Raw genomic sequence first — 15518 nt, forward strand, 5'->3', positions numbered from 1 at the left:
AATTTCTTTCATTCTTTAAAACTCACAAAGGAGAGTGTAAGTTTACTAATCTACTTAACTCCAATGCTTCCTTCTCATTACAGAATTAAAGATTTATCTTAGACATTAAGAGGAAGATAGGAAGATTTGAACTGTTTTAGGTTAAAAAGCACCCTCACCATGTCAAGTGTATTGATGGCAGCTATAAATAAAATACTGAGCCCAAATGTACAGTAACAGCACACCTATAAATGCTGCAAGAAATGTAGTATACATCCTCAGGCCTTGAGACAAAGATAGCAGACAGGTTTCAACTCACATGTCTGTCAACTCCAGCAGATTAAGTAGCTACCTACAACAAAACGAGATTGGGGGATAACCTGACCAAAATGGAGCATAAATGTCTTCCGTGGGCATAAGAGTATGGTAGCCTGCGTGCTACTCTTTGCCCTCAGCCTTATGCTGACAAAGACTCTGTACCGAAATATTTTTGTTTCTATTATGGATAGGCTATTTCATTATTGTTTCACACCAGATAATGCATCCTGATGTAAAATATAAGTCAAATCAAGAGAAAAGTTTTGTGGGGTATTTGTGGTTTTGTTCTGGTTTTTGCTATGTCTGACAAAACAAACAATAAACCTAATATCTGTTTTCTAGAAAATACTATGTAATGGATGGCTACCATTACAATAACTAAGGTTATATTTTTTAAATGCTCTTCCTATTCATCTGGAAAATTCAGTGTTACATATAAATATGTATATATGTGTGTGTGTGTATATACACACACACAGTTTTAGGAGAAAACATCAGCATTTCAGCTTGGTAACTTAATGTTAACTATGCATGTTTATTTGTAAAACTTCCCATAGTGAAACATGTTACAGTTACCTATAAACATTCATTTCTCACTACTTACAATTTGAATAATTATGAAATGTTTGTATATTGCAACCGAGTTATAGAAAGTCACATAAACAATATAAATCTGATGCCCAGTCCTTTACAGATATGAAGTTATTTTCACTGGGTTTTCAAATTGTCAAGTGTAAATAGGATGAGGTCACCAATACTTAAGATGAGGCACTTGAACAATTACCCAAAAAGGTTAAGTGTACAAAAGTGTAAAACAAAACTTTTGATATTAATCTTACTCAATTTCAGACGTGATTAATCTGAGATGGTCTATATTAAGAAGTGTTATAAACTTTTTTATTTCTTGCCCTTCTGCTTCCCCTTGACCCAAGGCAACATAACCGTGAAATAGGCATCACCACAGACCAGTTAATGTGCTTCCACACAAAGAAACGAAACATTATTTAATGACATTGGGGTTTCAGAAAGTGACTATTTTACCACAAAAACTTGTGCATAATTTTTTTCAGACACATGGATAAATACACTGGTGACTCAAAGGCAAATCAGTATCTTGACCAAAGTCCTAGACAAATAGGTCCTCAAATTTATTATCAACTGAATCAAAATGTTAAGTCTTATGTACCCTTTTTAAACACTGAATTTTTAAAATACTGAGAAATTTAAAAATTTAATTTTAAAAACAGAAAAATTAAATTTATTAATATTTTCTAGATTACAGTTTAAGATTTAAAAAATAAGGAACAGATGCTTTGTCTTGCCAGCCTTTTGTGAAAGACCTTTTAAACATATATATGTGGCTAATTCAGTTTCAACCTTAACATGTTCTCTGTATATTTACACTGTATCTTTTGGTAGTTAAAATATTAAACGCTTGATTAAAAGAGATCAATTCCTGTTGCTTCATGAATTCATAGTACTATATTTTTCCCTACTGTCAGATTTCAACATACCTCTACTAGTAAAGAAAATAACTCAAATTTTAAAAGTTTATCCAATAGGGTTTAAAATCTGTGGTCCCATTAACTAATAGTTTTAGGTGAGAACAGTTAAATCTCATTAAACTTATTTAATTCTGGTAGTTTATAATTTGAGTAATTTTTATAGCCCAGATACCCAAATGCTGTTTAACAAACATATGAGTTAGTTACTCATTGGAACATGGTTAGCCGTTCCAAGTCCACTTATCAAAATCACTTCCTGTGTGTGTGCACATGAGCGCACATACACTCCTTAACTCCCTAAAACAGTTCTGCTCCTCTAAAGAGAGAAACTGTCTTTTGATCAGTATGCTACCAGACACCTATGTCTCTGCTAAAATCAGAAGATGGCCAATTTTCAAATAAATGGAAAGGGAAAATACTTACTCAGAACAACAAAAATTAAGCTTGGCAAAAGTAGTTACTTTTATTTACAATTGCATGTATTAAGATTACAAGAGAAACACTAGTGATACCATCTGAACAAAAGCAATGATTTATTGGTAATGGCAATGAATGAAATATTGAAAGTCTCTGGTGAGAATCAAGCAATTATCCAGGAGCTGTAGATCTGACTGCAATATGGTCTTCCAGTGTCTTTTGTACCTTAGTGGCTTTCTCCTTTTTTGCCAACTACCTAGGAAGAACAAAAATAACTTTATATGTACTTCTTATTGATTTAGAAATATGAGTTATTTTAAAAATATTACAAATTGTAATCATTTTTAAAAGCTGGTATTAATTTTTATCTTTGCAATTTTTTGGCATGCAGTATTATCTTCATTGTTGAAGCACACTGTGACCCTCCCTCCCTTCCCAGACTCTAGAAATTAAAAATAAAACACATGCAGGCTATTTTTGGTTTCCCACACTGTTTTAAGAAAAAGTAATGCAATTTTTCAAAACAAGGTTGACAGTTTAGAGAAGTTAATAAAAAGATGATGCTACATGAGTGAAACATATTTGGCATACTATTTTTAGGCAATGAGATATCAAATGCCTGCCGATCATAAAATAATGTACAATTAAAAGAGTATGCTAAACTTATGTCTTCATGCCCAAGATGACAGGTTTCTAGACTTTTCTATCAATATGCAGACATGCAATGAAAACAGATTAAAAATGACTAATTTGGCCTAGTTTCTATCTTTAAAAAACCCTGATTGCTACAATGTACTACTGAAATGATAAAGAATAAACCTTGTTTCAGGCAATGATTAGAAAAATTCTCTACTGAAGGGTTTAAAAAATGTTCTAGCTGCTATAAATGTAGCAGATTAAAAATATAAAGAATAAATTTGGTTTCTACCAATAGTTCTAGAAAACAAATCCTCTGTGGGAAGGAAGGCTCTAAAACTACGTTCTTATCAATTTACTTTAAATCTAAAGTTTATAACAATGTATTCTCATGGCAGAAATTCCTTTAAGGAAATCTACTTGCAAGCTATTGAACATATATTTGTATACAAAAAAATTTCTATGTATGTCTGTAAATATAATTTTCATATTTTAAATTGATTCTGGTCCCAACGGTAGTATCTGAATCAAGTAAAACTCACACAGGTCTTCAGTACAAGTCTGGTCTAAAATAGAACATGGCTGGGTCAATGTCATTCATGGGAAAAGATTATAAAAACCCTTTCCACTGAATTCCTAATCACGTGATGCTAGAAATGCTGTTTTCCCCATCTTGAGGAAAATCACTTTTACTACTTTAAAATAACTCCTCTCTGATCCAAGGAAACCATGTGTTAAAAAGCCCAAGAAGCCAAAAAGATACAAAAGGTAGTCTCATAAAAGAGTACGTGGATGAGAGTTACGAAATTTAGATTTTAAGAGCTGGGGGGAGCTTTCCTAAGAAAGAAGGGGAGGTGGCACTATCTGTACCACAAGTGGATTTAAGCAGATAAACACTGAAAGCATTATTGATCATTATATCCCTTGGGAACACACAAAACACAGAGCTATTGGATTAAGCAAAAGAAAACAAAAACAACTAATATTAAAAATTAAAATTTTAACAGATGTGACACAGTAGAAGACATGAATCTGCATACTGTTTCACAGGTTGATAACTCTCAACTTGCCAATGTGTATTCTCTGTAAAAAAGAAGAAATTCAGCATTCCAATATGGAGTTTCTCACCCCAAAAGTAAAGCTCTTTTATTCATTTTTAAGTATTTTTATTACACCTCAGACAAACAAAAATTTTGGTACATCAAAATTAGATGTCAAAAATATTTATTCAGTAAAGAGTCCACTGATCTTCTATGTTAATATTTTAACCCAGCCTAACATCCAGTCCATAAGTCTTTCAACTGGCCTTGATCTCACTTGCGTTGGCAAAGCACAGGACATGCCCACAATTAATCAGCAAAAAGATTTTGGGGCTACAGTTCCAATGAGAAAATAAAACCCACCCATCTCTCAAATTCAGCCTAATCAATATATTACACTAGTACTAATATAAAAGAACTTGATGAAACTGCTCATATTTGATTTCCAAAATGATTCTATAGCTCCTAAAAAATAAAATTTAAACTTCAGATCAGATTAAAACATTAACTAGTTAAATCTAAAAACATTTACAACAATGTAAGTTTTATTGCAAAATTATTTCTCAAAACGTAGCACAAAATTAAATGAGACAGGAGAAAGTAAATTAAAAAAAGTAACAAAAAGTTGGGTGAGCAATCTGGTATGGTAATGAAATTAAAGCACCTAGTTGCAAGCCCAGAACAAAAACCAAAACAAATAAAAGGCCAACTGAGAAACATGACTAGAATGAGATCTGAAGAAGAGACAGTTGAGGAAGTTTAGGTAACAAGAAGGCTGATCCAGATGATAGAAGCTGTAGAAATCTTGCCCCAACAATGGTGAGAACATGAGAAGGGTGAGAGCAGACAGGTGCAGAGAAGCAAGGAGGGGAGTAGAGTGAGATAAGGTCAATCTTTATATTACTTCATTTTTAAAAATCTTCTGGTTTTAGTTCATTTGAGTTGGATTAAAAAAGCTGAAAAATAAACAGACAAAAATGTTACAAAAATAGCTGATACGGTGAATGGCCAGTTAAGAAAAGTCTATTTTTATTACAGTCATAGAAAATCTGCTCTGCCTTTCAAATGCACCTCATTCCCTAAGAAGCAGAAGCCCCTTCATTTTTGCTCAGTTTTGTATACTTATATTATTTTTGTGTTCAAATAAAGCAATCCATGTAAAGAGCATATTTTAGCAAAGAAAACATATACTTCCAATTAAAATGGCAAGCTTTTTTCATGCTGCAACACAAAGAATCCATTTACAACAGAAAGCCTAAGTATATATTATAATCTGGGCATAATGCTTCTTATGAGCCAAAAACAGACCAGTGGAAGGTATGTTCTAGTCTCCAAAATCTGAAAAGTATAACCTTCTAAAGCTGTAACAGCATGCAAGGTGGTCTCAGATTTCTAGCCACATCCAAGATTCACCAGCATTACCTTAGCTCTGTCATCTTGGTGACATAAGAAGATCAATGACATTCTGAAAACTAAAATTATCTGGAAACAACTCATACAACATAAAAATGTAAACTGAAAATGCTACCAAATTCTATTTTATCATTCATTAAAATCATTTTACACAGCTCTCTTCACTACACAGAGGTATCAAAACTTTCCTCTCTGTGCTGATAAAATACATGCCCAATCTATATTGAAATTTTTAATTCCAATTACTATGTACAATTCCTTTAAAATTCAGACTAACTAAATAAAGGAAAGAAGTGCCATACTTCACCTATCCTCGAATGAAAGACCTGCACCTTCCCACTTCCACGCCCAAGGTTCCTGTTTTCCATTCTACCTAGAGTGCCCACTGCTATCTTTTCCTCTATCCATTTCTACTCCCACAGCTTAGTTCTAAGGCCCTTTTCCCCCACAAAACATTCTGATATTTTCCCAGCCATTCTTGGGAAGAAGGAAATATCACCAGGCTGGGAAAGGATGAGAATACTCTGTAGAGGAAGAGAGCCGTGAACTAAAGCTTTGATTAACTTTGATTAGCATTCCAAATGTTTGTGCATTACCCTTTAACAATATAAACTCGTTACTGGCAAAGCTTATGACTATACCTAGCATAGTACCACAGGGACAACAAGTACCATACCATGTATCGTTTATTTCCTTTACTAGAAACACCAAGCTCACTGATAGTTTTTAATTAAGTGACTCTACACAAGGCCAATTTCAGTTAAACATAAGCTAGCTTTTTAATTGCCGTTTTCCTACACTGAAGTTGTTGACTTAGCACAACATGAAGAAAACTGAAATACTGGCTTACTCTTGAGGAATAACCCTAGAGTTCAATGAATGACACGAGAACAAAACTCATTTGGAAAACTACTGAAAGAAAATGTAATATTAATATATATAAGAAAGTCATTCAACCAATTAAAATTTATCAAACATTAAAAGCAATGCATTAAGAAGTCCAGAACACGAAGAAGGGAGTCCATTATAGCATTACATTATTTTCACAGCAGTTCTCAGTGTGGTCCAGGCTGGGCATCCCTGAGACCCTTTCATGGAGTCTTCAAGGTCAAAACTATTTTCATAATAATGCTAAATTGTTACTTGCCTCTTTAACTAACTCTCATTGTCTCACAAATGTACAATGAAGTTTTCCAGAGGCTACATGACCTACAATAGCAAAACTGACTGAATGCATAAGCAGATATGAGAATGAGAGGATTCTATTAAGCTAGACTATAAACAAATTGGTCAAAGTGTAAAAACAATGCTCTTCTTCTCACAAAATTAGTTTTTGTTTTGAAATATATATATTTTAAAATATTACTTGTGTTAACAGTGATTTTATTTGTAAATAAATATTTTTTAAATTTCTCAGTTTTAACTTCTAAAATGGTGAATATTAGATAAATGTTGGTCCTCAATAATCTTTAGTACTGTGAAGGGGTCCTGGGACCAAAAAGTTTTGAGAACTATTGTTCTGCCATAATTTTCAATAAGGTAAATAGCACTTTAAAACAAACACAAATACTCTCAAACAAGAAAAGAAAAATATCTTTGCTATCCTGAAGACAGTCCAAAAAAGGTAGCTTGATAGTCAAAAAAGAGAGAAAATAGGCTAGAAGGGATGTGAGGTGGGATGTTAAAAACAAAGAGGTGGAGACATCCTTAGATGGACAATTATTAATGCACATTAGAAAAACTATAACTGAATGGCAGGCTGGTAAGAAGATGGACAAGATAGAGTAGGGGTTACCTAAAGGAAAAATGGAAATCAAGTAGCATAAGCTGAGGTGAGAAGCAGGAAACCAGAGCCGAATTAATGATATGAGAAAATAATAGGATTTAGAATAATAGATCTCAGGAAACAACTGAACTAAAAAGAAATTATGCAAGGCATGGTTAAAGCCAAATCCAATGGCATTTAATTCAAACAAGCAAAGTAGCAAAGCAGGCGGCCAAAACGACTCTGTTGCTCACAGTTTCCCAGTGCAGCATATTTCATATCATAAAAACGTAGATGTTTAATCTCTGCTTCTTCTGATCTGTCATTATGTGCATGTCAAACATTTGACATGACAGATCTAATAATTGTTTCTAAACCTCCCAAAAGTTAACTATGCTGTGAGACAGAAAGATAGCAGTTGGAAAATGACATTAAAATATCTATTGTCAAGGTTATCAATTTTGCAAAAACAGCGTACAATTTTATAAGCTCATCTACCGTTATGAAATTTTATCAATTTTTCTGTTATTGGATTAAAATTATATCTGCAGTGCCATCAAAAAGAATACGTTTTCAGGGTGTTCCATGGCTCCAATTCCCCAAACAGGGCTCTAAGTTTTAAGCCAGGTGCCTCTTCCTCCAGGCATTGACAGTGCTAGGGAAACTCTTCCTCTCTTATAATCACCCCAAGTTCTAGACTGCCCGCCAGATGCAGCCATCAGAAACACAAGTAAAACCTACCTCTCCGGTGCTGCTGCACATTTAGTCTGTGTACAGCAACCGGGTTCTGTACTGATAAGTACATCTATGATCTGTGGTTGTATATTTTAAGAGTCATCCTAAATGAACTGTTACCAATTAGAAGTAGTTCCAAGAATGAAAAAAATGTTCTTTCCTAAAGGTCCCATGGAACTTATAAATTCTTTCACAAACTTTGGGACTATGTCCTCAAAAACAAAAAACAAAAAAATTCACTGAATACATACATATATGCCTGTTCACTGAATAGTTATTTGCTGAAATGTGTTCTTTCAGCACGAAGACATGGTTTGAAAGCATCTCAGTGTAGTAAAACTGAGTCCATTCTTTTTGATTAAAATTGTCATTTTAAATGTTTTCATCAGAAACAATGATAATCAAAATCTTAATATAAGCAAGCAAAGTTCTTAAAAATTCATTAATAATGATTTAACTCACTACTACTATTTTTCATTATTCCTAACTACTTTCTATAACCAAACAATAATTTTTACCCCTCTTATTTGGATGCCATTCATTAATAGACACTATAACAGTAGGACTTATTTTTATTAGAGATTTCGTTTAGTAAGAAATCTAAAAATGTGATTAGAAGAAACTACTGTTCTGTATAACCTTATAAAATTTCATGACATATGATTTTGACAGCTTTAAAATTATTTCCTTAAAATTGTTATTTTTATTTCTCCTAGCTATCATTTAAACAAACTTACTCGTTTGAAGTCATTCATATTTGTTGCCTGGACTGGAGTCCCAATAAAAGTAAAATATGAAATTCTTGTTGTTTCTTCTTCACCCTGATTGGACTGAACAAATATCTACACACACACACACACACACACACACACACACACACACACACACCAAAAAAGGAAAGAATTTTTACATTAATGATTACACTCCTTCTTTTATAAACATGCTTTAAATTTAATCAATTTCCTTAGGTTATTAATAAAAATAAGGATTAATTCTTTGTAAGGATTAATCCGAATTACATTTAGACTAGTACTCCTATAGCATTATTAATTCTATTGTTTGCCCAGCTATTCTTACCTTCTCCAGGGATGTCATGGCAATACACTCACATACACAATTTCTTGATGATTTAGTGTGATGGTGTGGAAGGGTCATAGTTAAATTATTTACAAAGAATGTTGAAAGGGTATGAAATTCATGATTACAATGGGTAGAGTGTTACTGAAACTTTACTAAAATTATAATTTTTCACTGAGGAAAATCTCTGCAGTTATATTCTTTCTGATAATCCTTCATTCATTCTATTTCCTACAATTTTAAAAGGAAAAAATAGTACTGGAAATAGGGTCCTAAAACTATACTGTGGCTTACATGTTTTTTCAAGCTTGGCTCTTTACCCTTTCTATTTAAAAACTCCCCTCAGCATGTTAGGAGACAGAAACTTTACTCATAGATCCTTTTTCAATATATTGGATTTTTAAAATTTGCTCTATTAAAAAAAATAATACTCTACATGCTGTCTACTTAAGATTATTGCCTCTCTTGAATTCAGCAACATACTTTTTTCATTCTCAGATGGCACTAAGCAATCAGTTTTTGTTGTTTTTACAGGAAACCACAGATTCATCTCAAACTGAGCTATTCAATTAAAAACTCTAAGTCTATAATAAGTGGACTATTAAACTAGCTATCTATTTATTTGCAATGCTTTTTTAATCTAAGCACAACAGTTTATATTTACTGTTTTTAAAATCCATCTACTTATTCTGATTAGACTTCCTGATCAAAGCTGTCATTTCAATTTCAATTTTATCACCAAAAAAAGTGACAGGCATGCTTTCTCTGTCGGGATTTAAGTCACTGACTAAAATTTTCATTTTGATAGGACACAGTGAAGACTGTGAATCTATCACAAGATAACTATGTTCAATGATTCTCAAAGATAGAGGAGATTATATTAGGATCTCTGGGTTTAAAGGGCTTTTCCAATAAACAAATGCCTTCCTCCCATCACTAAATAAAGTAACAGGTGTTATTAACTGAATGTTACAAATATGAGTAAAGTCAAAAAAATATTTCATAACCAGTGTTCCAGTATGATATAACCATTTTCTGTAATTTCATCTGGGTAAAATATTTCAACTACTGAAAACTCAACTTTATATAATCTTTCATCTTACCACTAAGTATATTCTGTGAAATTCTACTGAAAACCTCCTAAAATGAACACATGCTATGGCATTCTTCTAATTTACAAAAACCAGAATCCACTAACACAAAGAAATCACATTAGCTTGGCATGCCTTGTTCTCAAGTGACTCTGTGCTGGTTCCTACTCCTTTTTCTAGGTATTCTACTATTCTTTTATAACCCTCCTACCCCCTCCTCTGAAGGAACGGGCTAGGGTGGACAGGTGGTTTAGGAGCATGTTTTGGGTTTTAATACTAAAATTCACAAAAGCAATTAATAACTGCTAAAAAGCTGCTGCTTTCTTAATGTAAATTAAGATAATATAAAACTATCTTTTAAAAGCCGTTTTTACTGAGATCGCGGCCACTACACTATTAAAAACTCTATATTCTAGAAAAGTAAATTGGACTTTACAAACGTATCATCACTCATCACCAGGTATGAAGGAAGCACAAATATCTTCTATTTAAGTATAAATGTTCTAGAATAAACTTTTAACAAAAGTTGCCAAAGATGTATACGTAATATATATATATGTAAACTGACAAATCCACAAATTAAAAAAAAATCAATCCGTCTTTCCTCTTTAGGGCACACAGATGAATTAGAAAAGAAAATTCAATTAGCTCATTAGACATGTTTATGCATTTCAAACCAAGTGGACAATTATTACTTTTAAGGATCACCTGGAATCAGCTAGGATACTAAAGATGGCATGAACTGTCACCACAACCCGTTAAATATTCTGAATGAAATATTACTTACAGTTACACTGTTAACATTCTGAAACTTTACATAACGAAGTGGGACAATACCATCTTCTTTAATATCATCCTCTGTTAGTTCCAGAGCTTGAGTTGGCTCACTTCTTTCTGCCTCTTCAAAATCCATAGACCGGGGTAGATTGATAAAAATTTTTACATACTTAGGACCCTGACCTATAAAATGGTAGAATAAAATTAAATGCTAACGCCAAACCTATTACTGGTATATTCTTGGCCTGCTAAAACTATACTAAGTACTAGGAATACTAGATGAAAACACATACATATATATGTACATGCATAACATATGCACAGAGCTCTTGCCCTCAACTATAAAAGACATACTATGATACATGTACAACTCTCAGTGAGGAGGTATAGGGAAGGTGGCAGTGGAGTCTGACAGCACGTGCAGGCTGACAGAAAGTTTCATAAAAGAAATAACATTGACGCGGGTCTTGCAGTTGCCATCAGTTGGTACATTTTGTTATTTAGGAGGAAAGCACTATCAGTGACAACATTTAGCCAGAAGGAAATTACACAAACCACCAAAATTCATCTTAGGGATTAGGATGTGCTCAGTGGTAAAATCATATTGATAGAGTGTCTTAGTCCTTTTAACTTCAGACCAGTGTTTTGTGACTGATTAAGGAATCTTAAGATAGTCACACTGCTTAAATACTCATTTCTATAGCATTTGCTTTTATAAATACTTTGTATTCTCAGAATAAAGAAACAATTTTATTAGTGAAAAGTCATTAATACATGAAAATTTAGAATAGCAAATGATAAGGGAATGCTACCTGATAAGCGTACTGCTTCTCCCAACCAACTAAAAAACCAGAATCCTAGTCCCCACTGCCCACCCCATGCCCCCACCCCTGCCCACCCCAACCAGCAAAAAACACTTCAGTAAGAAACAGAAAAAAGGGGGTGGGAGGGTGAATAGCACAATTCTTTATTTAATGAAAAGAAAAATGCCAAGTCTGTACAATCATGTTTACAGCATCATAATATGTATAAACAAGATGAAACTATAATTAGAGCACAAATAGGAAGATCCGGAGCCTGTCTTATCACCTATAACAGGAGGAATGTGAAATAATTCTCCCAGTTCTGATCCTGAAAAACAGCTACCGCAAACCTAGAATCTTTAGTTGGAAGAAAGGGCTACCTCGTTTTCAGATTAAAAGGGAACTTAAATTCTAAAATAAAAAACTTTGGAAAAAGGGTAAACATTTCTTTTTTTATTACTTTCGGTCCAATAATCTCACATTATTTGCCCACTGCTTTGTTCTAAGAACAATTTCACTCCTTCCCAAAACAAGAAATCTTTACCTCTATTTAATAAAAAGTTTTAACCTAAGTGTCCATCAACAGAATGGATAAAGAAGATGTAGTAAATATACATACAATGGAATCCTACTCAGCCATAAAAAAGAATGAAATTTTGCCATTTGCAACAACATGGATGGACCTGGAGGGTATTATGCTAAGTGAAATAGGTCAGACGGAGAAAGACAAATGCTGTATGATATCACTTACTTATATGTGGAATCTGAAAACTACGACAAACTTGGGAATATAACAAAAAAGAAGCAGACTCACAGATAAAGAAAACAAACTAGTGGTTACCAGTGTGGAAGAGGGGAGGAGGGAGGAGCAAGATAGGGGTAAGAGATTAAGAGGTACAAACTTCTATGTATAAAATGAGTAAGCTACAAGGATATACTGTACAACACAGGGAATATAGCCAATATTTTAGAATTACTATAAATGGAATAACCCTTAAAAATTGTGAATCACTATGTTGTACACTTAAAACTTACATAGGAGTATACATCAACTATATCTCAATTGAAAAGAAAAAAAAGAAAAGTTTTAAATATGTGCTAGCAGGTCTACAGAGCAGAAAGTTAGTTTAAAGAAAAGCGCCCATTACTCACCATTATCCGGTCCCTGAAATTTCATTGAATAAAGCTTAACAGGCTGATTGAATGCCACGGTAATAAGTAGCTGTGAAGAAAATAATAGTTTCATTTCTAAAGGACTGTTGAACACCTTAAATAACACAATAGCTAAGGAGATTTAAATAAGTAAGCAGCAGACAAAATTTAATTCATCTAACAAAACCAATGTAATACAGAATATCAGTAAGTTGAAAGTAACTTGATTAGGTTGACATTTGAGAAATACATTAATGTATTATTCGTATAAAGAAATAACAACAAAATTTAATAGAATTAACTAAAATCATATGTAAGAACCTAAAGTCTTGTAACCTAAAACTGATAAGCAATCTGCTTTCCAAAAAAACAAACAAAATCCCGAAATTAAAATTTAAACTATATATTTTAGCATATTAAGCTTATTATTTTCCAAAACAATTTATTTGTGGAAGCATCCACCCACGTCACTTGACAATTTGGAGACAATGCACACAGGCTACGTGGAGAGACTAGACCTCAAATGAACTCTATTTGATCCAAAACTCAAGAGAACAGGACTCACAGCTCTAACAGTAACCTCCAAACCTCCATCTTAAATTTATCTGACTAACTGAATCTGAAAAGCCAGGTAAGGGAACTGGAACACAAAACAATGCCGAAATGCCTATCTCTGATTCATTCACTCAATCTTCTTTCCAGCTAAAATTCTGTCTGATGTAGGTACCTATGCTTCTACCCTGGGAGGAAGATTTCCTTGGCAGGAAGATTTCAGGGAAGCTGTAGGCAGTCCTTCTGATACGCATCACCACATTATTTCAGGGCACCATTTACAAGGAGCACAATGTGAATGATATTCTCAAAGCCATACAGTAAGGTAGCTCTGGCTGGAGCAAAGAAAGAGGGGATTTGGATTTATGATTTCAAATCACTGTGGTCTATTTGCTTAAGAAAATACTTAAATTACTCCCTTTGGTCATGTAAGTACCTTTTATACTTGACCTGTAATTGTGTGCCAGAAAATAAGCATGACGTGCTTAGAGACTTGAACCACAGGTGAAGAGGATTATGAGAGTAGAAAGCTAGAAGCAGATAAAGTCAGCAAGAATACGACACCTTCTTCCTGAAGTCACTGAAGAACCATTTAACTCTTTTAAGAAAGAGAAGCATGATCAGATTTATATTTTAGAGAAGTAACTTTTGTGAACATGTAAAAGATGAACAGGAAATGGGGACAAAGCAGAGGCAATGGAATAGAAATTAAATTAAGGAAAATAACAGTCAAGATGAAGACAGAGATGGCTTGATAAAGGCAGTACTATACTACACTACTTCCTCTGGAACAATAATGCTGGGAATTATAGGGAAATACAACAGGTTTACATCTGGGAGTGAGGACTAGACATACAGGGAGGGCTCATCTAATTAGTTTCTATTTCTCAGGGACAAAGTCGTGTAGGAAGTATGAAGGCAAGTCAAGAATGAACAAAAGGACTTAAGAAGAGTGAAGGCTCAACTCAGCCTTCGGGGCAATCCAAGAGATCGGTGATTCTCCGTCCTGCAGCTGTCATAGAAGAACAAAGAAACGAGGGGGGTCTGCAGGGTCAAAGGACAGGGGTGAAGTTATAAAAAGGAAGAAAGAAGTGAGCATCTGGAAAAGAGAAACATGAAATCCTGAGATGGAAACCTGAACAAGAAACAAGAGCAGGCATAAATACTGATAATCCTTACAAGCCTTAAGCATTCGGTTACCTGTTCATCACAATCAGATTCCAAGAAGGTCATGTCTTTTCGTAAACAGTTGTCAAATCCATGCTCGTCACTTTCATTAAGACATTCACAGCCAGCTTTGTTAATAAAAGGCATTAAATCCATCTGAAAAAAATTAGACCAAGACTTTAGGCAAAGCATTTGGATTTGGTATAAAAATCTTAATAAGAAATGTAAATACGTGATTCTTTTTTCTATTGTACAATATTATGTTTCCGGGATACAACATAGTGATTAACAATTTTTAAAGGTTATATTCCATTTATAGTTACTATAAGATACTGACTATTCCCTGTGTTGTACAATACATCCTTGTATGTGATTCTTTTTTTTCTAAACTTTTTATTTTATATTGGAGTGACTCTCTCTTGATTAAGCAATTTTAAAGAAAACTTATATCTCATTTAAAATAGTTACTAAAACTTTTATAATAACCCTTTCATTTGAACTTCTAACTGACATCTATCACTAATAATTAAAGCCAGATTTAGGCTTAGCCCACTTAATAAGAATCCAAAATCAAGTCTTTAACACAAAGATTATTAAATGTTGACTTATACGTTTTTTAATAGCAGTGTTTTGAAGTGGAAAATATGCAAATTAAAATATCTACAAAATATCCAAAGAAAGCCTACCTCCCTCTTCTAGTAATCATGCACTCTTTAAACCTATATCCGTGAAGAGTTTAAAGATGAATAGCAAATAGCTATTTAAAAAATTTTTATCATGGAAAATTCCAAACATACACAAATAGACTAATACAGTGAACCTCAGGTATCCACCTCCCAGCTACAATAATCATCAACTCATGCCCACTCTTATCTCACCTTTACCCTGTAACCATTCCCAACCTTTCTCCCAATTATTTTCAAGTAAATTTTAGACATTTTTTTCATTTCATTCATGAACATTTCAGCGTGTTCACAAGAGATAAGTACTCAAAAAAAAATCCTCAGTATCATTATCACAACTAAAACAATAATATTTTAATATTATCAATATCAATGTTCAAATTTCTTCAACTGTCTCATAAATGTTTT

At 33.3% G+C, this 15518-nt stretch overlaps 1 protein-coding gene across 5 annotated transcripts in view; it reads right to left on the bottom strand.

Annotated features, from left to right (window-relative positions):
* Nucleotides 1–15518, bottom strand: part of TXNL1 (thioredoxin like 1) — a 51946-nt gene that overhangs the window by 15997 nt on the left and 20431 nt on the right. For 3 of the 5 annotated variants that reach the window (XM_089895229.1, XM_089895228.1, XM_089895226.1), the window contains 4 exons: nucleotides 14461–14583; nucleotides 12709–12778; nucleotides 10764–10936; nucleotides 8546–8650 (listed from right to left, as the gene is read on the bottom strand). In XM_089895229.1, coding sequence (XP_089751355.1) covers nucleotides 8546–8650; nucleotides 10764–10936; nucleotides 12709–12778; nucleotides 14461–14583 — 471 coding nt within the window. Of the gene's footprint in view, nucleotides 1–2240; nucleotides 2476–8545; nucleotides 8651–10763; nucleotides 10937–12708; nucleotides 12779–14460; nucleotides 14584–15518 lie in introns of those variants that run through there. The other 2 variants (XM_022584416.2, XM_089895227.1) reach the window with 2 other exon arrangements.

Source organism: Delphinapterus leucas, chromosome 14, assembly GCF_059928025.1.
Source record: "Delphinapterus leucas isolate spDelLeu-1000000601 "Yukka" chromosome 14, BTC_Dleu_Yukka2, whole genome shotgun sequence".
Taxonomy (NCBI): Eukaryota; Metazoa; Chordata; class Mammalia; order Artiodactyla; family Monodontidae; genus Delphinapterus; species Delphinapterus leucas.